Source organism: Eucalyptus grandis, chromosome 3, assembly GCF_016545825.1.
Source record: "Eucalyptus grandis isolate ANBG69807.140 chromosome 3, ASM1654582v1, whole genome shotgun sequence".
Lineage (NCBI taxonomy): Eukaryota > Viridiplantae > Streptophyta > Magnoliopsida > Myrtales > Myrtaceae > Eucalyptus > Eucalyptus grandis.
Window position 1 is genome coordinate 69,654,152 of NC_052614.1, and position 26,908 is coordinate 69,681,059.

The window sequence follows — 26,908 nt, forward strand, 5'->3', positions numbered from 1 at the left end:
TCTTGTCAATTTTCAATTTTACAACATGTCTACTTCCGAAATGCTTCTAGTCATGATAACTTTTTGCTGCCCTTGCATTAGAAGCAATTCAAATAATGTTAACCGAACACTCATCAAGTTAAACAACTACATTAATGTACATCGCAAACATCAAGCCAAGGTAGAAAACTCATCAGATATGATGACTAAATTTGTTCTTTTGGCAAGTTTAAGCTTCACTTGAGCATAATTGGCATTTATAAAGAGTGCCTATCAGGACGTTGAAAGGGTTGGCATAGATGATGAGCACTATGATTTGGTTACAAACTCGAGCCAAAGTAGAGAATTATTAAAGTATGTTTCTATTTTGATCCATTATGCAATTCAACCTGATTGGACAAGAAAGAAATCCAAAAAATGGCATATATACGTGCGCGCATGCTGCACGCGCGTGTGGGCACGTGTGCGAAGACTTTATTTTATTTGGTTGGATATATTATATAGCCACAATTACATCCGGACCTCGAGATGTAAAAGACTTGAGAGGGCATTGCTTGGAATTAGGATAAGAAAAAGATACAAGTCCAATATGAGGATTGGAGCGTGTAATCACGGGTACATTAAACATTGATGGAGGAATTTTATGGGGACAGCCACCAAGGGCCCCATTAGCGAATAGCAATGTGTGTGTGTGTGTGTGTGTGTGTGTGTGTGTGTGTGTAATCATGGGTACATTAAACATTGATGGAGAAATTTTATGGGGACAGCCGCGTGTACGAAGAGTTTCTTTTATTTGGTTGGATATATTATATAGCCACGATTACATCCAGACCTCAGGATGTAAAAGACTTGAGAGGGCATTGCTTGGAATTAGGATAAGAAAAAGATACAAGTCCAATATGGGGATCGGAGCGTGTAATCACGGGTACATTAAATATTGATGGAGAAATTTTATGGGGATAGCCGCCAAGGGCCCCATTAGCGAATAGCAATGTGTGTGTGTGTGTGTGTAATCACGGGTACATTAATCATTGATGGAGAAATTTTATGGGGACAACCGCCAAGGGCCCCATGGGCCCCATTAGTGAATAGCAATGTGTGTGTGTGTGTAATCACGGATACATCAAACATTGATGGAGAAATTTTATGGGGACAGCCGCCAAGGGCCCCATTTGTGTGTGTGTGTGTGTGTGTGTGTGTGTGTGTGTGATCACGGGTACATTAAACATTGATGGAGAAATTTTATGGGGGTGTGTGTGTGTGTGTGTGATCACGGGTACATTAAGCATTGATGGAGAAATTTTATGGGGGTGTGTGTGTGTGTGTGTGATCACGGGTACATTAAACATTGATGGAGAAATTTTATGGGGACAGCCGCCAAGGGCCCCATTAGACAATAAATCAAAGCAATGTTTGTCTTTGTGTGTGTGTGTGTGCGCGCTCGAAGAGTTTCTTTTATTTGGTTGGATATATTATATAGCCACGATTACATCCGGACCTCGGGATGTAAAAGACTTGAGAGGGCATTGCTTGGAATTAGGATAAGAAAAAGATACAAGTCCAATATGGGGATCGGAGCGTGTAATCACGGGTACGTTAAACATTGATGGAGAAATTTTATGGGGACAACCGCCAAGGGCCCCAATTAGCGAATAGCAATGAACTCTCACGGTCAAATTTGCTATGGACTTTAATTGCCCACTTGGGTTTTTCTTTTTGGTTTTTGTACAAAAAAAGCGCATGGGTTCAGGAAGTGGTTAGAAAAAAGACAATAAATGAAAAGCAATGCTTGTCTTTTTTGGGTTTTCTTTCCTAGAGAAGCCGATTAGTGGGTTCCTCTAGAAATTGGGTCACCGCACGAAGAATAAAAGAAAGAACATATGGACATTCTTGAATTGTCTAGACAAAGGGTTTTTTTATGGGCTTAAACATGGAATGATTTGTACCATGAGCTTTACATATAATTAAGTTGTTTATTTATAAATACCTTTCAGTTTGGTCTTAATTTAGGTGTGAAAAATATTCGAGTGTGTGAGCGATTGTAATTTTAAGTCTCTAATTGTAGTGAATTTTTTTTTGCTGGCTCTCCCATTGGAGCGGGTGTTGACACTTGGACCGAATCATATAAATATTTGATATCCATGTTGTTCCTCATTTATTTCATCAATGTTGTTGCATTGATTTAATAAAAACATTGATTTAATAACAACATCTTGTCTATTTTCGATTTTACAACATGTCTACTTCTGAAATGTCTCTAGTCATGATCACTTTCTGCTGAAAGCTCCAATGCAAGGTAAATTAACAAAACTTCCATGTTTAGAACCATGCAATTTCCAAATGTTTTCTGGTGAAGTTCCACTTATATTTGCGGACTTGTAGGGATATTCCACTACCGCCCTTGCATTGGAAGCAATTCAAATAATGGTAACCGAACACTCATCAAGTTAAATAGCTGCATTAATGTACATCACGAACGTCGAGTCAAGGTAGAGAACTCATCAGATATGATGATTAAACTTGTTCTTTTGGCAAGCTTAAGCTTCACTTGAGCATAATTGGCATTTATAAAGAGTGAGTGCTTATTAGGACGTTGAAAGAGTTGGCATAGACGTGTGTGCGTGCGTGCGTGGCATAGATGATGAGCACTATGATTTGGTTACAAACTCGAGCCAAAGTAGAGAATTGTTAAAGTATGTTTCCATTTTAATCCATTATGCAATTCAACCTGATTGGACAAGAGTTTCTTTTATTTGGTTGGATATATTATATAGCCACGATTACATCCGGACCTCGGGAAGTAAAAGACTTGAGAGGGCATTGCTTGGAATTAGGATAAGAAAAAGATACAAGTCCAATATGGCGATCGGAGCGTGTAATCACCAGTACATTAAACATTGATGGAGAAATTTTATGGGGACAGCCGCCAAGGGTCCCATTAGTGAATAGCAATGAACTCTCATAGTCAAATTTTCTACGGACTTTAATTGCCTACTTGGGATTTTCTTTTTGGTCTTTGTACAAAAGGAAGCACGTGGGGTCAAGAAGTGGTTAGAAAATAGACAATAAATCAAAAGCAATGGTTGTCTTTTTTGGGTTTTCTTTCCTGGAGAAGCCGATTAGTGGGTTCCTCCAGAAATTGGGCCACCACATGAAGAATAAAAGAAAGAATAGATGGACATTCTTGAATTGGCTAGGCAAAAGGTTTTTCTATGGGCTTAAAAACGCAGTGATTTGCACCGTGAGCTTTACATATAAATAAGTTTTATAAATACTTTTGAGTTTGGTCTTAATTTAGGTGTGAAAAATATTCAAGTGTGTGAGCGATTGTAATTTTAAGTCTCTAATTATAGTGCTTTTTTTTTTTTTGGTGGCTCTCCCATTGGAGCAGGTGTCGACACTTGGACCAAATCATATAAATATTTGATATCCATGTTGTTCCGCATTTATTTCATCAATGTTGTTGCATTGATTTAATGACAACTTGTCAATTTTCGATTTTACAACATGTTTACTTCTGAAATGCCTCTAGTCATGATCACTTTCTACTAAAACCTTCAATGCAAGGTAAATTAACAGAACTTCCATGTTTAGACCCATGCAATTTCCAGACGTTTTATGGTTAAGTTCCACTTATATTTGCGGACTTGTAGGGATATTCCACCGCCGCCCTTGCATTAGAAGCAATTCAAATAATGTTAACCAAACACTCATCAAGTTAAACAACTGCATTAATGTACATCACAAACGTCAAGCCAAGGTAGAGAACTCATCAGATATGATGACGAAACGTGTTCTTTTGGCAAGCTTAAGCTTCACTTGAGCATAATTGACATTTATAAGGAGTGAGTGCCTATCAGGACGTTGAAAGAGTTGGCATAGATGATGAGCACTATGATTGGCATATATACGTGTGTGTGTGTGTGTGTGTGTGTGTGTGTGTGTGTGTGTGTGTGTGTGAAAGACTTGAGAGGGCATTGCTTGGGATTAGGATAAGAAAAAGATACAAGTCCAATATGGGGATCAAAGCGTGTATCACGGGTACATTAAACATTGATGGAGAAATTTTATGGGGACAGCCGCCAAGGGCCCCGTTAGTGAATAGCAATGAACTGGATATATTATATAGCCACGATTACATCCGGACCTCGAGATGTAAAAGACTTGAGAGGGCATTGCTTGGAATTGGGATAAGAAAAATATACAAGTCCAATATGGGGATCGGAGCGTGTAATCACAGGTAGATTAAACATTGATGGAGAAATTTTATGGGGACAGCCGCCAAGGGCCCCATTAGACAATAAATCAAAGCAATGTTTGTCTTTGTGTGTGTGTGTGTGTGTGTGTGTGTGTGTCAAGAGTTTCTTTTATTTGGTTGGATATATTATATAGCCACGATTACATCCGGACCTCAAGATGTAAAAGACTTGAGAGGGCATTGCTTGGACTTAGGATAAGAAAAAGATACAAGTCCAATATGGGGATCGGAGTGTGTAATCACGGGTACATTAAACATTGATGGAGGAATTTTATGGGGACAGCCGCCAAGGGCCCCATTAGTGAATAGCAATGAACTCTCATGGTCAAATTTTCTGTAGACTTTAATTGCCTACTTGGTATTTTCTTTTTGGTTGTTGTACAAAAGAAAGCGCATGGGGTCATGAAGTGGTTAGATAATAGACAATAAATCAAAAGCAATGTTTGTCTTTTTTGGGTTTTCTTTGCTGGAGAAGTCAATTTATGGGTTCCTCCAAAAATTGTGCCACCACACGAAGAATAAAAGAAAGAACATATGGACAATCTTGAATTGTCTAGGCGTATGGTTTTCCTATGGGCTTAAACACGCAATGATTTGCACTGTGAGCTTTATAAATACTTTTGAGTTTAGTGTTAATTTAGGTGTGAAAAATATTCAAGTGTGTGAGCGATTGTAATTTTAAGTCTCTAATTATAGTGAATTTTTTTTTTTGCTGGCTCTCCCATTGGAGCAAGTCTCGACACTTAGACCGAATCATATAAATATTTGATATCCATGTTGTTCCTCATTTATTTCATCAATGTTGTTGCATTGATTTAATAAAAACATTGATTTAATAACAACATATTGTCAATTTTCGATTTTACAACATGTCTACTTCTGAAATGCTTCTAGTCATGATAACTTTTTGCTAAAAGCTCGAATGCAAGGTAAATTAACAGAAGTTCCACGTTTAGAACCATGCAATTTCCATACGTTTTCTAGTGAAGTTCCACTTATATCTACGGACTTGTAGGGATATTCCACTGCCGCTCTTGCATTAGAAGCAATTAAAATAATGTTAACCGAACACTCATCAAGTTAAACAACTGCATTTTGTGAATCCGAAAGGCAATTTGTTATGCTTTTTCTCTAGTGTGAAATGTGTAAAAGCTGCAGAGTAGTAATTTTCAATATCTTGAAAATATAAGCATTCTAAGTTAGTCAAGCCGAACAATAAGAAGAGAGCACTTCAATGAACCTATTACCATATCTACATCCTATGTTAGTTTCACGAACAAGAAACTAGTTCATTGTGAATAATCCCTTAATATTTACTAATTTTCATGTCATCATCATTTATTTGCATTCTAATTGTTCAATATGATCTTGTGTTCCAGATGGGAACCAAGTAAATCACAAGGCCTGTGCTTTTCATTGGATAGGGATCGAATTAGTCATGTAAATGATAATAGTTGACTAGGCTAGACTAGACTTAACGTGTGGAAAAAGTTATGCCAATAGAGACATTTGGAAAATTCCCCACCAATGAAATTGGGCCATTGCGTAAGGTACATTCCCCGCCCCACATGCTAATTAACCTTATCACCAAAAGGGGTTGACCTACATTCATCACTAAAGATGACCAAGACTTTGGCCATGACCACAACTTCTACACTCAAGCATAGGCATCACTGAACTCCTATAAAATTGCTCTAACTTGCAAAAAAGAAGTTGACTCAAGAGTGTGATACATATAAAGTTTGGCCAGTTGAATCTGCAGTCATGAAAAAGGAAGCACTGTGGGTGTTTGTGGTGGTTTGGGGTGTCGCATGTTTTTGTGGCTCTCATGGATGTCAGGAGCAAGAAAGGGTTGCCCTCTTAGTGCTCAATACCACATTGGACCTGACATATAGCGAGTACACAGGGGGATCATATTTCAACTGTTGCAGCTGGAGATATGTTGAGTGCAACCCCGCCACAGGACGAGTCACTAAGCTAATGCTCTCTCATTTGAGATATTACCGTTTCGGCTCCAAAACTTGGTACCTAAACGCTTCTCTCCTTCTTCCCTTTGAAGAACTCAAGAGCCTTGACTTGTCCTCCAACAATATAGGAGGGTGGATTGCACCAAAAGGTATAAATTCACCATCCGTCCATTTCCTAAAAACAAAGAGATACTCATTATCTAATGAACTCATAAGCTAATCAAGCCTAGGTTCTTACTCACTTCCTCCATTATAGATGATTATTTCCACGTCATCATTAATCCACAGGTCTACGATATATTTCCCCCCAAAATGGCAATACCGGTTTACACATGCACTTGAATAGATTTCTGCGAATTTTACTGCTTTTCATTGTTTGTTTGCAGAACCAAACCTGCTATCTTCAAAGCTGAGCAAACTAGAGGTGCTTGACTTGAGTGATAACTCTCTGGATAATTCTATTCTATCCGTTCTCGGTACAATTCCATCTCTCCGGCGTTTGCTCCTCATAAGCAACAATTTGAGTGGGACTTTACATCTGCATGGTAAATTCCTCCGGCTTATTATCTGCTCATAATTGAATACAAAATCTCCATCATTGACTTGAGTTAACACTATTTGTGGATAAATTAGGTGATTTTAGTAATTTAAAGGAGCTGGACATAAGTTATAATGCAATTGATGTAGCGGCAACTGCTAAAGGTACTATTTTAGTTTTCATGCAAGATCCTCCTTTTAATTCATATATTAAACTCACTAGCCTTCAAGTCATGCAGGCTCTTTCATACCTTTACATGTGCATCATGCTGAGAATATAGGAGTCATATATTGTAACGCCCCTCTATTTTCACATCGAAACATTGTTGAGTCAAAATATTTCTATCCCGAGGCATCCGCATGGGTGCTTTCACAACTCAACTACCAAGCAAGTTAATTACTTGAAATTATACTGCTAGGCATCAAAAACTTGAGCCACTTAGAGAACCTCCACCTAGATGGTGTCCACTTGAAGCATGCGGGGACCGTCGTGCGAGCATTAGGGGCACTATCATCTCTCAGGATCCTTTCTCTCCAGTCCAATACAATAGAAGGATCAATTACTACTCAAGGTTAGTCAAATCCGTTAGTGAAAGTATATTCAAAATAACGCTTTATTCATTTTGTGGAAAACAACTTTCAAGAAAATGTTTTCCAGATTTTTCAATGTTCAGGTCATGGAAAATAAATAAGTAAAGGAAAATATTTTCCTTTAATGGAAAAAGCCTTTTTAAAAGTGGGGAAAATGAGGAAATGATTTTCCATTCTCTTTTTTTCACATAAGCCTATTTTCCTCCGTGCACTCTTTTTAATTATATTTTTATTTTTCCATTTTCTTTTTTAAAAATGGAATTTTAATTTTAATTTTTTTTTCTTTCTTTCTTTTTTTTTTTTTTTTTTCCTCGGTTGATCACTAGCTACAACAATGCAGCAACCAATCATAAGTGAGGGACAAGCTTACCGAAGGTTGAGGCCTCGCCGATTTGATAAGGCTCGAGCTCGTCGGCCTCGGGTAATCTTGACCTCACTTGTGGCCGATGATTGGTCGAACAAGAAAGGAAAAAAAAAAAAAGAACAAGAAAAAAATAATTAAAAATTCTATTTTAAAATAAAAGATAAAATATTATTGAAAGGAGTGCATGGATGAAAATCAAATCAGATTTTCCATACCAAATGGTGGAAAATAATTTCTAGTTCATTTTCAAGTTTTAGTCAAGCACTAGAAAATATTATCATTTTCTTGAAAATGACTTCTCGAAAAATATTTTCAGAAATGTCATATTTTCCGGGAAATGAACGGAGCCTAAGTTTTTATTAAAGAAGTTCCATTCACTCATGATATTTCTATACTATTTCTTGATTATGCTTGTTTAAGGAAATCTAATGTTCGCTTATCTCTTGTCTTTTGTGAAGATTTCCATAACTTCAGTAAGTTGGAACAGCTCATCTTGGATGATTCTTTGCTGAACACAAGTATGGGAATCCTTTCTAGCCTTGGTCCTTTGACGTCTCTTAGATTGTTGTCCTCATCCTACACCAGTCTAAGTGGCAACCTATCAAATCAGAGTAAGTTATACTCTCTCAGTGTAAAAGCTGGACTTGAAATGGATCCTTGATGTACTTGAATGTCCTCTTTGTATGTACCAATATATCTTATTGTAGTTGAATTGACTTTTGATATCAATAACAGGCTTGTGTAACTTGGTAAAACTAGAAGAGCTGGATCTTAGTATTAACGGAATTACTGGTGGGCTTCCTACATGCTGGCGAAACATGACCTCTATTCGTATTATGGATCTCGGACATAATGAATTCACAGATAATGTTGCCTCATCTCCCCTCACAAGTCTTACCTCACTCGAATTTCTTTCCATTTCGGGTAATCATTTTGATATCCCCTCATCACTCAGCCCACTTGCAAACCATTCAAGACTTAAGGTGCTGTTTCTTCATGACACCAAACTAACAATTGATACCAAGATTGCATCTTCTACCCCAAGGCTCCAATTGAAGGTTTTTGGAATGTCAAATAGTCAATCAAAAGGATTCAAAGTGACTTCTATTGGCTTTCTCAATCATCAATATGACCTGAGAATCATGGATCTCTCCACCAATGACATTCCGGGTCCCTTTCCAAGTTGGTTGTTGGAAAACAACACTAGGTTGAAATATCTTTTTATGAGAGATAACTCGTTCACGACACTTGAGCTTCCATCGGTGAACCTTTTTGATCTTTTGCTGATGGACATATCCAACAATGGCATGGGAGGAGAGCTCACTACCAAATTTTGGGCAAATGTCCCAAATTTGTTGTACCTTAATCTATCAACCAACGGATTGGAAGGGAGTATTCCACATGAACTGGGTAGTATAAAATCCTTAACTATCTTAGACCTCTCTAGCAACAATTTCTCGGGAGGACCACCTATCCAGTTACTAGATAGTAACTTATCATTGTATACCCTCAACGTAGCATATAACAACTTGCAAGGAGAATTTGTATTTTCCGCCAACACCATGAACCCAAATCTGTCATATCTACGGTTAGACCACAACATGTTCACTGGAAATCTCTCTTTTCTTTCATCACACATAAATTTGTGGTTATTGGACATTAGCAACAACAATTTCATCGGCAAGATTCCCAAATTGATTGCCAATTGGTCATCGCTTACGGCCCTTGACTTGTCCAAAAATCAATTGGATGGCCTCGTCCCTCAAGAACTCTGCAATCTTGGTGAGCTCGAGTATTTGGATTTGTCCGACAACAATCTCTATGGTCCATTACCATCATTTTTTATCGCACAACAAATGAGTCACATCCATCTAAATAGGAACAAATTGAATGGCACACTTGTGCATGTGCTCTCTAACAGCTCGCATCTGGTGACCTTGGATTTGAGTGAAAATGAATTCTCTGGAAGCATACCCCATTGGCTAGGTAACCTCTCTCAACTAAGCATTCTTTCGCTGAGAGGTAATAGCTTCGATGGAACATTTCCCAAGCAATTGTGCAACTTGAAAAGCTTAAGTATGATCGATCTTTCTGAAAACAATCTGTTTGGTCTGTTACCTAGTTGCTTGGGACCAATCAATTTCTCTAGTGAATACGCCAATAAGGTAACTTCAACACCGGGTATGTTCATGAGTGACGGAGAATGGTCACCTTGGTATTATGTGAGGCCAGTCCATACGGCGTTCTACCAATATGACCTGGAAGGAGAACCACTTCCAGCACATACCGTTGGTATCATAACAAAAAAAAGGTTTGACTCTTATAAAGGCTACGCACTCCTTGAAATGGTAGGACTAGATTTTTCTTGCAACCAGTTCAGCGGGGAGATCCCACCAGGGATTGCAATCTTACAGGACATGCTTGTCCTAAACTTGTCCAATAACAAGCTTACTGGACATATACCGACGTCATTGTTGAGCCTCACAAAGATAGAGAGCATCGACCTTTCTTACAACAACTTGATTGGTTCTATCCCTGAAGAGCTTACTCAATTGAATTTCCTAGAAGTCTTTAATGTGTCTTACAACGACTTGTCAGGAGCCATACCGAACACAAATCAGTTTGGAGCATTTGATGAAAGCAGTTACTACGGAAACAATCTTCTGTGTGGATTGCCATTAAGTAATAACTGCTCGACAACCATTAATGTTAATTGCTCAACAACAAAATCATGCACGAAAGCTAAAGAAGGTGGTTTCATAGATGGAGAGACATTCTACATCAGCTCCGGAGTGTCATACATCACAGTTTTACTAGTACTTCCGGTTGTTCTGTTCATCAACCCCCAATGGCGGCAGGGATGGTTTCACTATGTGGAACTAGTTATCACCACATGTGAGAGCTTGTTCATCACATGCTACTATTTTGTGCAGGACGGTTTCCGAAAATTGTCCAATTGCTGAAGAATTATAGGTTCTCAAATTCAAATTCTGCATTCTCGGGTAATGATAGGATTGAGTTTTTTCCTGTCATTTGTTGGTGTCATTGATCAACATTGGCCTCATTGTGGATCTACTAGGTCAATGTAAGTTTTTACCTTCGTATTTGAATCAGGTTGTATCCTAATTTCCTTGAAAACAATACATCAAGTGATCTTTTCCTCTTTCGAAAATGAAGTTTTTTAACATGCCTGCTTGTTCTTCTCTATTTGAGTTAGGTGATCATACTGCTAATGATGACAAACAACACGAGAGAAACACAGCACGTCTCTTCTATCTGGTGTTGTTTGTGCTGAAGACATCCTTTTCTTTTTGAATAAGCATTTCCATCTTTGTAGATCACTTGGTCCATTTGCAAACCATTCGACACATAAAACTCCTGTTGCTTGACAATAAAGCACGAAAAACCTAATGTTCTTCAGAGTCCTAGGTTCATGGCAGATCCACAATTTGATTAGGAGATAGATTCATCTTTAATGTTGCAAAGGCTTACCTGTGCTGAAGTGTCTCATGACGTTATGATATTTTTGCCTGAAAAAATAAAGTACTAAATTGAGGCTATCCTGTTCAGTCTCAAAGAGACCAAATTTGTTGTCTTGATGTCTAGGCCAAATTCGAGCAAGAAATTACTGCAACACTTTATGGTGTTTCTAGGAACATACAGCAGCTTTGACAAACAGTTTTGAGGACATATTCTGTTATTACAACATTGGTCATAACAATCCACATTTAGATCCAAATGTAGGCAAGACATGCAAAGGAGAATGTCCAGGCAATATATAACCAGTTGGTCTAGTATGCAGCGCATGGTAGGTATGCTTAGTCATTCTGATAAATAATTCATTTGCATTGAAAAATAATAGCTGTGCAACCTTCGTAGGCTTAGTTATGTGCTATATTATATGGATGTATGCTTTTGGGTCATTTATTACAATGGATACAATATATATCATTTGTGATAGTATAATGTGTTTAGAATCTGAAAAAAATCTTTTACAGTCTGCACACCACATTGGTTCACGTATAAACAGGTTATGCTTGCTATATTATGTAAGCATATAGCTGACAGAATACACTGATCATTCTGATCCACAATTTGTATCACAAATCCTTGTCATGGCAAATTTACCACTTGAAATTGTAAATTAAAGTTCAAAATGTTTGATGTGGAGAAGTTCATCAGATTTTATTGTCAAGGTATATCAGTATAGTATTACCTCGTCCCATGGCATATATCAAGCAAAAATTGGTCCTTCACCTATATATCTAGCATATTAGACCATCTGGTGCACATATAATTAACAACTAGTAATATTCCAACACAATGATCAAAACAAGAAGCCTACTCTCACAATATTATATTTTAGACAAGGGACAATTTTAGTTATGGCTGCCATTCCTTGTTTCAGAGTTGTCCTTGTTTCTGAAACATTGGTTAGAATTGCTAAATATATTTCTGATTTTTAAACTTAATTGCAACAGGGAATCACATCAATTCAGTAGCAAGTTATGGCATTCTAAATATCGCATGTATAAAATTGGACAAGGACTAAGTGGCACAGCTCTTTTTTAGTATATGCAGCCACCTATTGATCTGAAGAGTTGGTAAGCTCTTTTACAAAATGGCATCCCTCACAATACTTTACATCTCAATTCCCACATTATGATGTTACAGAACAAAATGCATTGAGCTTGCTACTTTATAAAGCCAAAAATGCTTAGATTATCAAAGGTTATCACAGAGCACCAGCAACTGACCTCACCCATAGCAAGAACTTCCAATGCATCTTCATACTTTTGCCTCCTTATTAGTTGCTTTGCATTTGAGTGAAGCATAAAACCCATCATCACAGCCCTAGAGAAAATCAAAGAGGTTTTATCAAATGCAAAAGTCAAAACAATAGCAGCTACAGCAGATTGTGAGAAAAGATTGCTTGAGAAAGGATTTCTTAAAAAGCAAACGTCTAATGCCAAACCTCTGATCAGTTTCAGATCCCACATTTACTTTCTTTCCACTCTGATCTTCAAGTTCTATGTTGCAAGTCTTCAAGTGGCAATGACCCATCTGCATGTCTATTAGCCAGTGCAGTGGCAGCTGCTCTGTATTTAGAAGGACATATACATAAAATTATATGAGTGGATGTACATACCCACATACAGAAGCCAAAAAGACTACTGCCTCTAAAAACAAATAAACACGCTGGCCAAAATCATCAAAAAAATAATACAGGAAACTGTGCAGCAAAAGCAGATAAGCATGTCTATGTAAATGAACATCTGTAGGTACAAATATCCAGATTGCCAGGCTCATCAGTGCTTCTGGCCAAGCATAGAAATTTTATGACGTAACTATAAGCATGTCACTCTATCAAGACATGCTCAAGGAAGTCTTTTGAATGATAATGAAGTGCCCTCCTCAGAGCCGAATGCCTCTTAAGTATCGATATGTGCTGCCTCATGAGTAAAGTAACGTACACCACACTAAGAATGTTGATTTGTCCCATGAGTCTATACATGAAAGTTGCTGAAAAGGGTTGAAAGCAAAACCAAATATGCATGCGAAATGCATGATAAAGGATTGACTTGGTGGTGGCCGCTAAGAGTTAAAGTGAGCTTGGAATGAGGAGAAAGCATCTTCCGATGCATCAAAGCTACTTATAGACTTCTGCATCAAAGGAATCCCAAAAGCTTGAGACCGAGCATTATTAGCCAAGGAAGACATCTCTTGAACTCGGACACGCTCATCCTAAGACCACAAATTGCATTGCTATTTGACTCGGACCTGCTCTAGAAAAGCCAAGGCATTTCGAACTCCTTCACCTATAACGAGAATACAAAGCTTGCTGCCATCAGTAAAAGAGAAAGGGAGATGTAATTGATACACTGAATGTAGACAATTCTTAGCCTGATCAAATATGAACCCACTTCAATCATTCCAAGCACGATTTGTCAAGACCATCAACCGATTAACAAAGAGAAGGGAAAGAATGATAGAGATAGAGCGCAGCAGAAGCCTGCTTTCTAGAGAGGCGAGCTGCCACTCACCACATTATATTTTACGAGGCCAGTCCAACAAGGTGTATGATCCAATTACAAATACCCAACTTATAAAAAAATTCAGCAAAACAAACATGCTCCTCACGATGTACATGATAGAAACCAAGAAACAGAAAACAAAGAGAACAAGTTCTCGATAAATTCACCATAAAAAAAAAAAAAAAAAAAGACGCAACGAATCCAATAAGCAACGAAAGTCCACAACTTTGCTGGACCAATCAATTCGCACACCTATCCGCTGCCCGGAACCGGCGACCAAGTCAAATTTCAGCGAAAAGATAAATGATCGCACGCTCGCACACACTGGAACGAGTACCCAAAAACTCACGCACAAACAAAAGCACTCACTTGACCCGAGTGACCCTGCGGGACCGCTCGTCCTCGGCCATGGCCTCTTCCTTGAGCGACTTGCCCTGGTCAACGCAGACGCGGGTCGAGAGTATCTTGGCGTTGCCCCTGACGCCGAGCTCGCTCAACTTCGCCGCCCCGTCGCCGTCCTTCAGCGCCTTTCCCCCGCAGATCAGGTTGATCGAGTCCGGGCTCAGGCCCGATCGCCGCGCCACCTCCTCCCGCAGCATCGGGACAGTCCAGCCGTCCAGCTCGACCTCCATCGCGCCGGACCACGTGCCGGCCACCTTGAGCTTCGCCGCCGTTGAGGAAGAGAATTGACTGAGAAATTGAAAGATGGAGACTTTTATAGCGCGGGAGTTGAGATCGAGAGAAAAAGCGTCGCCTTTGCTTGATGAGCAAGATTTCAAGGCTTGTCGTTGGATTTGCACTTCCAATAAGTTAAAGTTAGGGGTGTGCAACGGAAACCGCCCGAACCGGAATCGGTCGGTTTTGGGCAGTTCTAGAGGGTCTCGGTCTGGTCTGAGGTTCCTATTTTTGGAACCGGTGACCGGTTGGTCCGGTTCTCGGTTTGGGGGTTAGAACCGGACCGATTAGACCGACCATTTTATATATATATATATATATATATATATATATATATATTAATTTTAAATTAATTTACAATACCCATTACCATATTCAGTTTTCCTCAAAGCTAAACCCTTTATTGCGTTTTTTATATCTACAGTAAGCATCACATCACTTTTCCAATTTTACAATTCTTAGAAATGGCTAAACCCCTTGCTTTATTTTTTTAAGTTTGTACTCTCATATACAATAACCATCACATCAACCTCCCTTTCCCCAAATTTTACAACCTAATTCAGTGACAACTCTCACTGTCTTTCCCTCTCAAAAGTTACCGTAACCCTCCACCTTGCTCGCTCAACGCCTTGCCCGACGCCCCCAACGCCTCACCTCACGCCCCACTCACACCAACGCTCGGCTCTCTTCCTCTGAGTGCGTCGGAAGCTCAGCTCTCTTCCTCCTCAGAGTGCCTTGCCGCAACATCTCGCCTCACATCGTCCGATTCCACTCGAAGGAGGAGGAAGGAGTCGATCGACTTCTGGAAGCTGTTGAAGGCCTCGACATCGACCGGGACGCTACCGTTCGAGTACATGGCTATGAACCTGCTCGGGTTGAGCCAGGTGTAGACCGTGCCGGCCCCGTCAACCACTTGCGCCTTCGCCTCCAACACCTTGTGCTCCCAATACATTTGGTCCAAATCACCGCCGAACTTCGCGTAGAGGGTGAAGAAGTTAGTCCCATGCGCATCGAGTAGAGCTCATTCGACGACATCAGCGACATGGCGGCCGTGAAGTTCTGGTTCTCCACGAGGGTGTCCGCTAGAAAGTCGAAGCTCTACCACACAACGACAGGGGTCTCGCCGCCGCCGTCACTCTGCTTCTAGACTTGAAGTCGCTCCCCCGTAGTCGTAGCCTCGCCCCATGCCTAGCTTCGATCGAGGTTCTTAAGCCTCGACGTTGACCCCGTGCCGTGGTTTCTTTGTCGTTTTTCGAGAAGCCCCACTTCAATTCCTTGCTCTGTTCGTCCAGCGAGTGCCATGTCCGAAGACCCTTTGGGCTTTTAGAAAGTGGGTGCGTGAAAGGTGCGGCCTTAGGAGGAGCTTGAGGAGATTTGTGACGTCTGCCATCACCACGCCGAACTCGGTGCTGAGCGAGGAGGCTTTCAAGAAGTTGGGGACCGGTGGGTTCTCGAAGAGCGAGGTTGACGCGAGTGAGGATGAGGGCGGCTTCGTGTCTGAGGGCGGCGAGGCCGAGAGTGTGAGCGAGGACGAGCTTGCTCTCTTCAAGCTGGGTTTGCCTCAGAGGCTTGTGGAATCTCTTGAGAAACGCGGCATTACCCATCTCTTTCCCATTCAAGTATGCTTTATCCTTTGTTTCCTTCCCCTGTGTTATCCAATATTCTCCTTCTCCACAAGTTGCGAAAATTTTAATTGCCAATTGATTGATTGATTCAAGGGCAATCCTATGATGGTCAGGAATGAGTTTTGTTCAGAGGCACTAAGGTTTATGTTATCATGTATGATCTCTCTGATTCGTTGATGCAAATTGCGGATGGTATTTTGATTCAAGGATTTTGATTAGGAAATCGAATATACATCATTTAATTAAACTATGCATATGCATCTCTTTGCTCACTAAGTAAAACCCTAGTTGTTCTTCAATACGAGTTATCATCGCTATCCATTGGTTCATACGATACGTGTCTCTTTGCTCACAAGTATTGACAATGTCAATAATTTATTTATTTTTTGGACGGTTTCAAGTGGAGTAAGGCATTGGAGATGGATTTCACTTCTTTATTGTCCCATTCAATAATTCAAATGGTCTTAGAGCACTTTGTATGAAGTACAATCGCGATTAAAATAAAAGATCAATTTATACCTACATTTACAACAGTTTGTGCGAATGTTTTACGCTCTGGTGTTAGTTAAAGTATGTTAGTAATTGGAATATTAGTAGATATACAAAAGTAAAGCTGAGTGCACAAATCAGAACAGGGAAGGTAAGGATGAAGCAGAACCTAGAGAAGTTATGGAGAATGATAAAATGGTCAATTAGAAGAGAGACCACTCCCCAAACCTTTGCCTTCGTCCAGCTTGGCATGCTTCACGTGGTATTAAATGTCGCAATCTTTAAGGTCTTTTGCAAATATTCGCAAACTAATCAAAGAAATAATTAATAATTATGGGGGATAGTGTACTCCATGGTCGACAACTGTAGCTTATATGCTTCATAACTGGTGGAAGTCTTCAATGTTCATTTTTTAAGTGAGTTTGCGTTGGAGGAGTTGTAGTTTTGGAGTGTTCATTCAGCACTTTTTCATTAGCATTCTCTATTTGACTGGTTTAAGTATATGAAATTCTGTTTTTGGTTTGTCTATGGTCCATTTTGGAGGAAAAAGTATCACTTTGGATGCTGAAATCTGCTCTTGCTCGAGTTGCAACTTAATATCTGCTTAATTTTTTAGTATCTATTTTGGTAAGTATAGCTATATGGTAAATATGGACATGACATTAAGAAGTAAGGCTACAATTAAATCTTTAGTATCCCTATTGCTGTAAATGAATATGATGGTTTGATGGCTCATTATAATGTTTTGTTTGATTCAGGCAATCTATTTATATGTCAATGGAAGTGGATCAATCAAATGATGATATGAATCCTATGATGGACTCACTAGAACATAAAGATGAAGAAATTGAAAACCTTGAAGTGGCATCCAACACAAACAAGGTATCGAATGCTTGTCTTTCTAGTTCTGGTAAACGAACATCAACAGTCTGACTTCATTTTCGTAAGGGCAAAACCGAGAAGGAGAAAACTATGGTAATTTGCAATTATTGTGGGGCCAAGTATACGTACTCAGTTGATAATGGTACTTCCGCTATGTTGAAGCACTTGAAAAAGTGCAATAAGTATCCTCGCAACATAGATAAGAAGCAAAAAATTTTCACCCCACGTAGAGCACAAGGGATAACAATGGGGCATACTAGTACTGATGGTAGTGCAACTGTCTTATCAACATGGGAATTTGATCAAAATCGTTGTAGACAAATACTTGTTCGAATGATCATAACGGATGAACTACCTTTTTCGATGGTTGAGCGTGTTGGATTCCGAGATTTTATTGATCAGTTACAACCTCTCTTTCATCACATCTCACAATTTACAGTGGCTAGAGATTCCATGAAGTTATATCTTTGTGAGAAAAAAAGTTTGAAGACTTACTTTGGCAAGCTTAAGTCTAGAATTGCACTCACGACCGATACATGGACTTCCATCCAGAATTTGAATTATTTATGTCTCACCGCACATTTTATTGATGACGACTGGAAATTGCACAAACGAATAATCAATTTTGTGGTGATGCCTAGTCATAAGGGCAAGGATATCGGGAAAATGATTGAGAAATGCATCTATGAGTGGGGAATAGAGAAAAAAGTGTCCACAATCACCATGGATAATGCTAGTTCTAATGATGTTGCCATTAATTTTTTAAAAGAAAAATTATCAAGAGATAGGCTATTGATCTTGGAAGGTGATGTTTTACACATGAGGTGCACGGCTCATATTTTAAACTTGATTGTGATGGATGGATTAACCGAGGTACGTGATTCTATTATACGTATTCGAAACATGGTTAAGTATGTGAGAAGTTCTCCCAAGAGAGCTAAAATATTTCAAGGTTGCATTGAAAGTGCGAGGATTACTTATAAGGGTTCGGTTTGTCTTGATGTCACAACTAGGTGGAACTCTACTTATCTCATGTTGGATACTGCTTTAAAATTCATAAAAGCTTTTGAAATGATGGAAGAAGATGATCCTTCTTTCTTAAGTGAGCTTGACTATGACACTCCTACACGTGAAGATTGGGAATATGCTAAAATTCTTTCAGTATTTTTAAAGAAGTTTTATGATGCCACCAACAAGATATCCGGGACTTTATATATCATTGCGAATGATTATTTCAATGAGATAGCAACTTTATATAAAACTTTGAAACAAGCGGAGAAGGCTTTGGATCTTAGTTTGAAAGTTATGGGTGCAAAGATGAAGGAGAAATTTGACAAATACTATGGGAGTTTTGAAAAAGTGAATATGATGGTGTTGATCGCGGTGATATTGGATCCAAGAAGAAAGATGAGCTATGTGCGGTATTGTTATAGATTAATCTATGATGATAGTCTGAAAGTTGATGAAATGTATGATAAGGTGAGAATTGCCCTGGAAAGATTGTTTCATTTTTATGAAAAATCTCATCTTAATTCTTGTGATAAAAATTTGGGTATTAATATTAATAGTAGTTGGGATCTTGATAACCATAAGGAGGATAAGAAGGATGATCTTGATTTGGTTGAGGATTTCAATTCAGACAAGGCATTTGATATCTTTCTTCGCGAGGAGAAAAAAGTGTCGGCAAGTAAGCTATCTGAGCTTGATAAGTATCTTAAAGCCGAACGTGAAGAAAGTCGTGATCTTGACCTATTGATGTGGTGGAAAACTACTGGCCAAAAGTTTGAAATCCTTTCTTTAATGGCTCGAGATATTTTATTTATTCCTATAACAACCGTTGCTTCGGAGTCGACTTTCAATACATCCGGTCGTGTGCTTGATGGCTTTCGAAGTTGTTTAACTCCTACAGTGGTGGACGCTTTGATTTGCACTCAAGATTGGTTAAGAAAGGCTACCATGCCGATTAATGTTGAAGAGTGCATTGAGAATGCGGAAAGATTTGAATGGGGTAAGTCATCAATGTATCTTTTTATCTTGTAATTCTTTTGTATATCTAATCAGTGAATGTTCTATTTAATATTTTTTTTGTTAGATATAAATGATGTTCATTCGGAGCTTACCGGTAAATAGAGTTCGAAAGTTCAAGTGGAAGAAATATACGTGGTGAGATTTTTCATTAATTATTTGAGTTCAATTAAAAGTAATTCTACTTTAAAACTAATGTTGAGTTATCATATATACTTTTTGCAGGACTATTAGCAAGTTTTGGGCTCTCAGATTTGATCATATTTTGCTTGCTTGAACAAAAATCTATTCCCCTCGGGCCATGCAACATTGAGTGATTCGGCGAGATGTATGGAGTTTGGTATTTTAATGTTGAATGTCTTTCTCTTGTGCTAATTTTGGAATTTTATTTTGTTTTTTATTCCATGGAGGGTTTGTTCTAGATTAGTTATGACTACTAATGGATGGTATTGAACAATGGCCAAACTATGTGTTGAATTTTTGTTGAGTTCGGATTCTGTTTTTCTTTTGTTTTTTGCCTCTCTAATAATATTTATGTTCATGAGAATGAAGGTGAGTGTGTGAAATATGTTTGGAAAGAAAAACTTCTTTGATATTTCAAATTTGTGTGGATCTTTAGCTTATTTTTTTGTTTAATAATAGTGTAAGGACATAGGATATGACGCAGAATTTTAATTTTTGTTTCCACAAAGTGGACGTTTATAATTTAATAGGGCATCACTTTGTTGGTCACAAAGTGAATAAGAAAACTTGACCGGATCATAATCTCGTGCATTACTTTACTAGTAATTGCTATTTTTTTTTTTTGTTAAATGAAATGAAAACAAGTGATGGTTCATTGGAACCGGACCGGACCAGTTGGTCAGTCCGGTTCTCGGTTCCAAGATAGCCGGTCCGGTCCACAATCCAGAAAAGTGGGAACCGGTCCTCCCGGTCCGGTTCCCGGTTCTTGGGTGGAACCGGACCGAACCGGGAACCGATCACCCCTAGTTAAAGTTGTCTGCTTTTTGGCTTGAGTTTGACACAAAAAGAGGGGATTAGCATTTATTTTAATTCTATTCCACTTTCGTGTTGTCTCTGGATGTGTGCATGCGTTATAGATATAGATGTTCATTACTAGAGGATTCAATTATTGGATCGGATCATGTGTATTTTAGAGATTGTTGCCTGAATTCGGTATCCGATTTTAAAGTGGGATCGATTGATAGTGAAATCCGTTTTGAATCGATTGTTATGATAGAGATGAGTTTTTAATTTGGGTAAGTTGATGTGAATTCAATTCTCGATTTTAAATCGATATAGGTCTCTAGGAGAACCTACCGGTTTGATGTACTCATCTCAAGAAGTAACACAACAAAACTTATTACTCTAATGAATGGATTGATCAGGTTTCTAATGATGAGAACATTATATCTAGGAGACATCGACACACCTCCTCTTACCACTCTTTTTTCCATCGAGCACGTTTCCATTTTTCAATAAATTTCAATCTCCATATACAACTGAGTCCATTCACGAACCATTTCAGACCTGAAAGTCCTCCGGATGACAATATGTTATTAACGACTGACTTCAGAAATGGATCTTATAATCCTAGGAACAGTTGATTTTTGTTTTTATAGAAAGGCAAAGTTCTGCTAGTTTATCATGCACTTGTGGATTAGTTTACGACTTGTAGTTCTTTTAACTCTCTTAAAAATCAGTACAATGCGAGAGTCAGTTTATCTCCAACTAACAGCTCTTGCTGCAAAACCTGCAAGACCGGAAAAGTTTCACCTCCCACTCCATTGCAACTTTCATCAACAAGTGAGATTAAATGGAGCAACTACACATGTCTCTGCAAGTTTTTTAAGGGATTTCGTCATCTGAGATTGAATTAGTCATATAAATGACAGCAGTTGACTAGGCTAGACTAGACCTAACTTTGGAAAAATTATGCCAATAGAGACTTTCGGATAACTCCCCGTCATTGAAATCTGGCCATTGGGTCTGCATATTGGCTGCCCAAAAGCTGATTGGATTGTCTGGCATTTTCTGATCAATAATCAAATCAATTTCACCACTATTAAAAATCACCGAAAGGAACTGAGCTACATTCATCATCAAAATTGATCAAGACTTTCACCATGACCACAACTTCTATACTCAAGCACAAGCATTAGTGAACTCCTATAAAATTGCTTTAACTTGCAAAAAAGAGTTAGCGCAAGAGTGTGATGCATCTAAAATTTGGTCACTCAAATATGTAGTCATGAAAAAGAAAGCACTGTGGGTACTCATGGTGGTTTAGGGTATCTCATGTTTATGTGGCTCTCATAGCTATCGGGAACAAGAAAGGATTGCGCTCTTAGCACTAAATGCCACATTCGACTTGCCATCCTAGGACAGCACCGGGGGATCCAATTCCAGCTGTTGTAGCTAGCAACATGTTAAGTGTAACCGCACCACAGGACGAGTCACTCAGCTAATGCTCTCCTATTCGAGGTTTTACCATTTCAGCTTCAATACTTGGCACCTAAATGCTTCTCTACTTCCTTTGAAGAACTCAAGCCTTTACTTGTCCAACAACTATTTAGGGTGGTAGATAGCACCAGAATGTGTAAATTCGTCGTTGGTCCATTTCCTTATAAACAAGAGATACTCATTCTCTAATAAACTCAAAAGTATTTATCCACAGGTCCATGATATAGTTCCGTCAAAATGGAAATACCTGCTTGTGCACATACTTGAAAACATTTCTGTGGATTTTACTGCTTTTCATTTTTTGTTTGCAAAACCAAACCTGCTATCTTCCTGGCTAAGCAAACTGGAGGGCCTTGAGTGATAACTCTCTAGATAATTCTATTCTACCTGTTCTCCGAACAATTCCGTCTCTTGAGGGTCAATTCCTCCAATTCAACAATTTGATTGGACTTTACATGTGAATGGTGATTTCTCTAGATTATTCTCTGTTCATAATTCTGTACAAAATTGCAATCCTTGACTTGAGTTAGCAATGTTTGAGGATAAATTAGGTGGTTTCAGTAATTTAAAGGAGCAAGACATAAGTAATAATGTAGTTGATGTGGTAGCTACTACTAAAGGTACTATTTTAGTTTTCATGTAGAATCCTTCTTTTAATTCATATATTAAACTAACTAGCCTTCAAGAGTCATGAAAGCTCTTTTATATCCACGCCAATCCCCATTTTTCTCCCCATCCTCTATCTTCCTCCACGCCGATGTTAACCATTAGAGCTCGAACATCGCACTCAAGGACATGCCCACAAGCTCAAAGGCAACACGAATGCCGGTGGCCTTTGAGCTCGAAAGTCACGCGATCTGGCAACCTAGAGAGCAAACAATTGCCAAAGTAGGTAGCTAAAACTGCAACCAAATTGCCAACAAAAAATATTATCACACCCCGATCCTTGAGTGCGTGCCCATCCCTCACTGGTGATTAAATAACGACATCCCAGGATGCATTGTCGACCCATTCATTTTAATATGCATGCAGAAGCATATAAATAATCCCAAAATAATAAAATAATGGGATAGGAAAGTAAAACCATAAATTTTGAACCTGAAACAATCACACATATTTACATTGCACACCATAATGTAGATAGTACTTAGATGCTACACAAGCCAGTTTAAAAACAAAGTCTACAAGCAAGGGTGGGGTTTCTAATCTACTCCGAGTCATCATCTTCCTCAATCTCTCATTCTTCCATGCTCCAGCCGGAGCCTACTGCTGAGCACTCCAGAGAATCGGGATCATCAAGCTTGGGATCCTTCGTATCCACCACCGAACCACCCTCAGGGTCTGCCGTACCCTTCCCAAAAGCAACCTCCATCACATACATAGGTATCTCAGATTCCGATACAAGGCCCTCCCTTCGTCCATCATGATAATGGTGATACCATGCCCTATATTGATAGGACACCTTTTAGGGTAAATTTACATCAACCCAGATTGTGTGGATTTCACCAACACATATTCTAGTCCTTTAGGGTGCCCCTATATCGGAAGATGGTAACCTTGTTCTATGAACTTCTTCGGTTGACCAAAATGTTCAGTAGATGTTGCCATCTATGAACTTGAAATGTTGTCCCACAACAGGGTGAGACTACGTCTCAGCAAGTTCAACCCCTTAAGACCCGACTAGGAATAAAATACGCCCTGAGAGCTACCTAGGCACAATTATAAGTCAGAAGACTTACCTTAGCGTCAGTTCCTTCCTGCAAGTCAATTCAATATGCACTTCATTGAATTAATCAACCAATCAATTCGTCACAATAGATCGATTCATCAATCAATCGACTCAATCGAGTTCATGTCATCGAACCATCACATGGTCAAATTAGTCAATACCATATATAATGTCCTCTCAAATCAGGACTGCTCAACCTAAGCCGAAGATAGATAGCATAGTTCACCCAAAGTTGATATATTATGGCCCCCAGGCCAATATAGGCCATGTTTGGTTGGGCATTTAAAAGCCCCTTGGCCAAATCCAAACGTATTTTGTTGGTTTATTTGGGTGACTTTGGCAAAATACAATTGCATTTCCTAGTGGCTCTAAGGGTCTTTAGCCAAATGCACCTCCGGAGGTACTTTAGGAAGTTACATCTCCGGAATGCAAGTCCCGCTACTGTTCATCTTCTCAAAAACCACCGCCCACCACCGCCACCATTCGAAGAAGCTGACTGGAGGCTAACGACAGCCGGCTAGGGGACGCACGCGCCGGCGAGGTGCCGGTGACCGCCGCTTGAGGGTCGCTCGACCTCGGCAACAGTCGCTCGACCTTAGCGACCGTCGCCGGACCTCAAGCCACCTGGGTCACGCGACCCAGGCGTCGCCTGAGGTCCAACGACGGTTGCCTAGGGTGGCGTGACCCAAGCAGCTGGGTCATGCCACTTGGGGTCGCACGACCTCAGGCGACCATCGCTGGGGTTGCGCGACCCCAACGACCGTCCGACCTCCAAATCCAGCGATCCAGTGGCCAAACTTCAAAAAAAAAAATTACAAATGTTTTTTTTTGTTTTTTAATTTAATAAAAGTCATTTACAAATGCAAATTTTACCAAACGGTATTTTGGCCAAAGTTGTATCTCGATGCAAATTTTATCAAACAATATTTGCATTTCGGAAAACTCTATTCATCCAAAGGTATTTTCATTTTGGCAAATGCATTCCTCAAAAGCTGAACCAAACGGGCCCATAGTATACTAATAATGCTCACCCAAAGCTGATGAATTATTGCTCGCTCAAATATAATAAGTTGTATTATATAGCTCACCCAAAGCTGATAGGTTGTACTATATAGCTCGCCCAAAACTGATAATAACTTGTACAACTTTGATCACAAATTCAATTTGCCTTTTTTGTCACCCGACAAAAATAACCTTGTGTGGATTCATGATCGGCCTTAGCCAAAATACCATAATTTCGTTTCTATAAATCCCTCCATTTTATATGGTCCACCAAAATATTTTTGGTATTGTAAACCGACGCTTGGTTAATTAAATAAATTTTGGAATAAATTTCTAAAATCACAATCACACCAATTCAACACAAAATTGGGCTCAATTAAATAAATCGACCACACCACAACAATCAGCATAAAATTCCAGTCACCAGCTATCCCGGTCTAATTTCTAGAAAATAAATAAATAATTAAATAATTATGGAAATTAATTAATAAATGCAATAAATAGAAACTTAGGCTTGTAACGCCTAATTAAAAATTGAGACGGACCCGGAAAATTTCCGAATCACTCTAGATAAATACTAAAGCTTGTCTAGGCCTTAATTGCACTAACTATCCACCTAATATGCATCGATAATTAATTAAATTCACTAATCAAATCTAACTAACCATCTAATCCTAGCTTAGTCTAAACTATTTAACCATTAAACATAATTAACTTACTATGAGGATTAGTGAGTTAAACTCACTTGTTTAGCGATTCGATCGTTCAATTTGACAAAGACCCAATGGGGCTCGATCTTCTCCAAAGCGGGCTTGGCTTTTCGAGGTTTGGATCAACCTCAAAACGGGCCTAATTAGTGCTGGAAACCCACTTATTTTCAGCGTCTGTTTGGTGCTAAACTTGGCCGAGAAATGAGACTCGGTTAGCTAGTTGAGGCGGAACCGGCGAAGGCGGGGCGGACGGCTCGGTGAGGGCAAGAGGCGGCCGAACGGGGGTCCATGACGGCTCAAGCGGTGGGGTAGCTTGTGACTAGCTCCGGGGACCTCCTAAGATTGTGGCCGAGGCGGGGAAGAGGGCGGTCAAAGCGGCGGTGGCTCACCGTGAATGGGCAAGGCTCGCGGGGCCAAGGACGGTGAACGGCGGTGGTTCGATAGTGCTTCAACAGTTGGGTGGCTTTCTTGGTTCTTCCTTATGGACTCTTGAGCTTCAAACAACAAAATAGAGGAGGAAAGAGAGGTTGCCAACCGATGCAAGAGGAAGAGGGGGCAAGGGGCCTAGCTTGGCTTCCTATCTCATCTTATTGTCCCCCTTGACCATTGCCTACCACCAGCTGGTCCCTTGACCAATTTTCAGCCACAAATGCTCTATTCTAGAAGCTTGGGATGGTCCAATAGTCATGGGTGGTGGGGGGCTACGAATTTCACTTAGTTTCTTTTCAATTGGACACTTAATCCTCCTTAAATCAACCTAATTTGGCATCTATAAATTCAACCAACACCTCATTGATCCAATTGGTATTTTTCCTCACCAATTGATCCCACTTGCATCCCAATTTCACAATACAAAATGGTCTTTAACATTTTTTGGACAAGAACGCCCTATGTCGACTTTTTCCCAAAAAGTCTCAATTTGCCGAAAAATCTTCTGAGAGTAAGTCAATGTTCTTGAAATGATTTGTGATATGACAGAAATTTCAATTTCTGAAATCGGATTCAAATTCGTGGTTAATTTCAATTAAGCATGATTTTAGCGTGACCTAGGCTACTGGGTAGCTTTCAGAAATTTTTAATGCAAACGACCCATGGTCAATTTTTTTCGAGCCACAATGAACCCACTCGACACATTGGCGACTCTCGCTTGTCGTGAAAATCTCGATTATTCAAAAACGGATACAGGGTACCATAACAATAGAAAAATCATTCTAGTGCCAATCAACGAGAATTTTCCAATTTAGTGAAGTCACCCACATTTAATCACACATCTCATTTGAACTGACCTATCTCTGATCCCTGATCGATTTTCAACTATACCGTAATGACATCTAAAGATGAGCATGGTTGAGTAGCCGATTCCAGATCGAATTATCAAGTCTATTGCATTAAAATTCCTTAATGACTTCCACAGATAGTCTAGTTATCTCGAGAACAATTAGCTTCGAGAACAGCTCTATAAGCGCGTCGATGAAATACCCGATTTATTCAATTGAAAACAAAACTGAAAATCCAAGATGTCACAAATACAATCCCTCGTTCACCTTCTCAACACAATCTCTCTTCCACACCAAATA

The 26,908-nt window shown here is 39.4% G+C and overlaps 2 protein-coding genes across 2 annotated transcripts; one reads left to right on the plus strand and one right to left on the minus strand.

Moving 5' to 3' along the window:
• The first annotated feature begins 5,932 nt into the window (after positions 1 to 5,932).
• LOC104440580 (receptor-like protein 56) lies at positions 5,933 to 10,806 on the plus strand. Its single transcript, XM_039308665.1, has 6 exons — positions 5,933 to 6,353; positions 6,591 to 6,749; positions 6,838 to 6,906; positions 7,161 to 7,313; positions 8,155 to 8,307; positions 8,432 to 10,806. Exons 1-6 carry the CDS (start codon positions 6,002 to 6,004, stop codon positions 10,657 to 10,659), a joined length of 3,114 nt encoding a protein of 1,037 aa, XP_039164599.1. The 5' UTR covers positions 5,933 to 6,001; the 3' UTR covers positions 10,660 to 10,806.
• Positions 10,807 to 12,210: 1,404 nt separating this feature from the next.
• Positions 12,211 to 14,404, minus strand: LOC104438453. The gene is made up of 3 exons (XM_010051605.3): positions 14,101 to 14,404; positions 12,672 to 12,795; positions 12,211 to 12,550 (listed from the first exon to the last, which is right to left on the minus strand). The coding sequence occupies exons 1-2, from the start codon at positions 14,361 to 14,363 to the stop codon at positions 12,720 to 12,722; spliced, it is 339 nt and encodes a 112-aa protein (XP_010049907.1). The 5' UTR covers positions 14,364 to 14,404; the 3' UTR covers positions 12,211 to 12,550; positions 12,672 to 12,719.
• Positions 14,405 to 26,908: the final 12,504 nt, after the last annotated feature.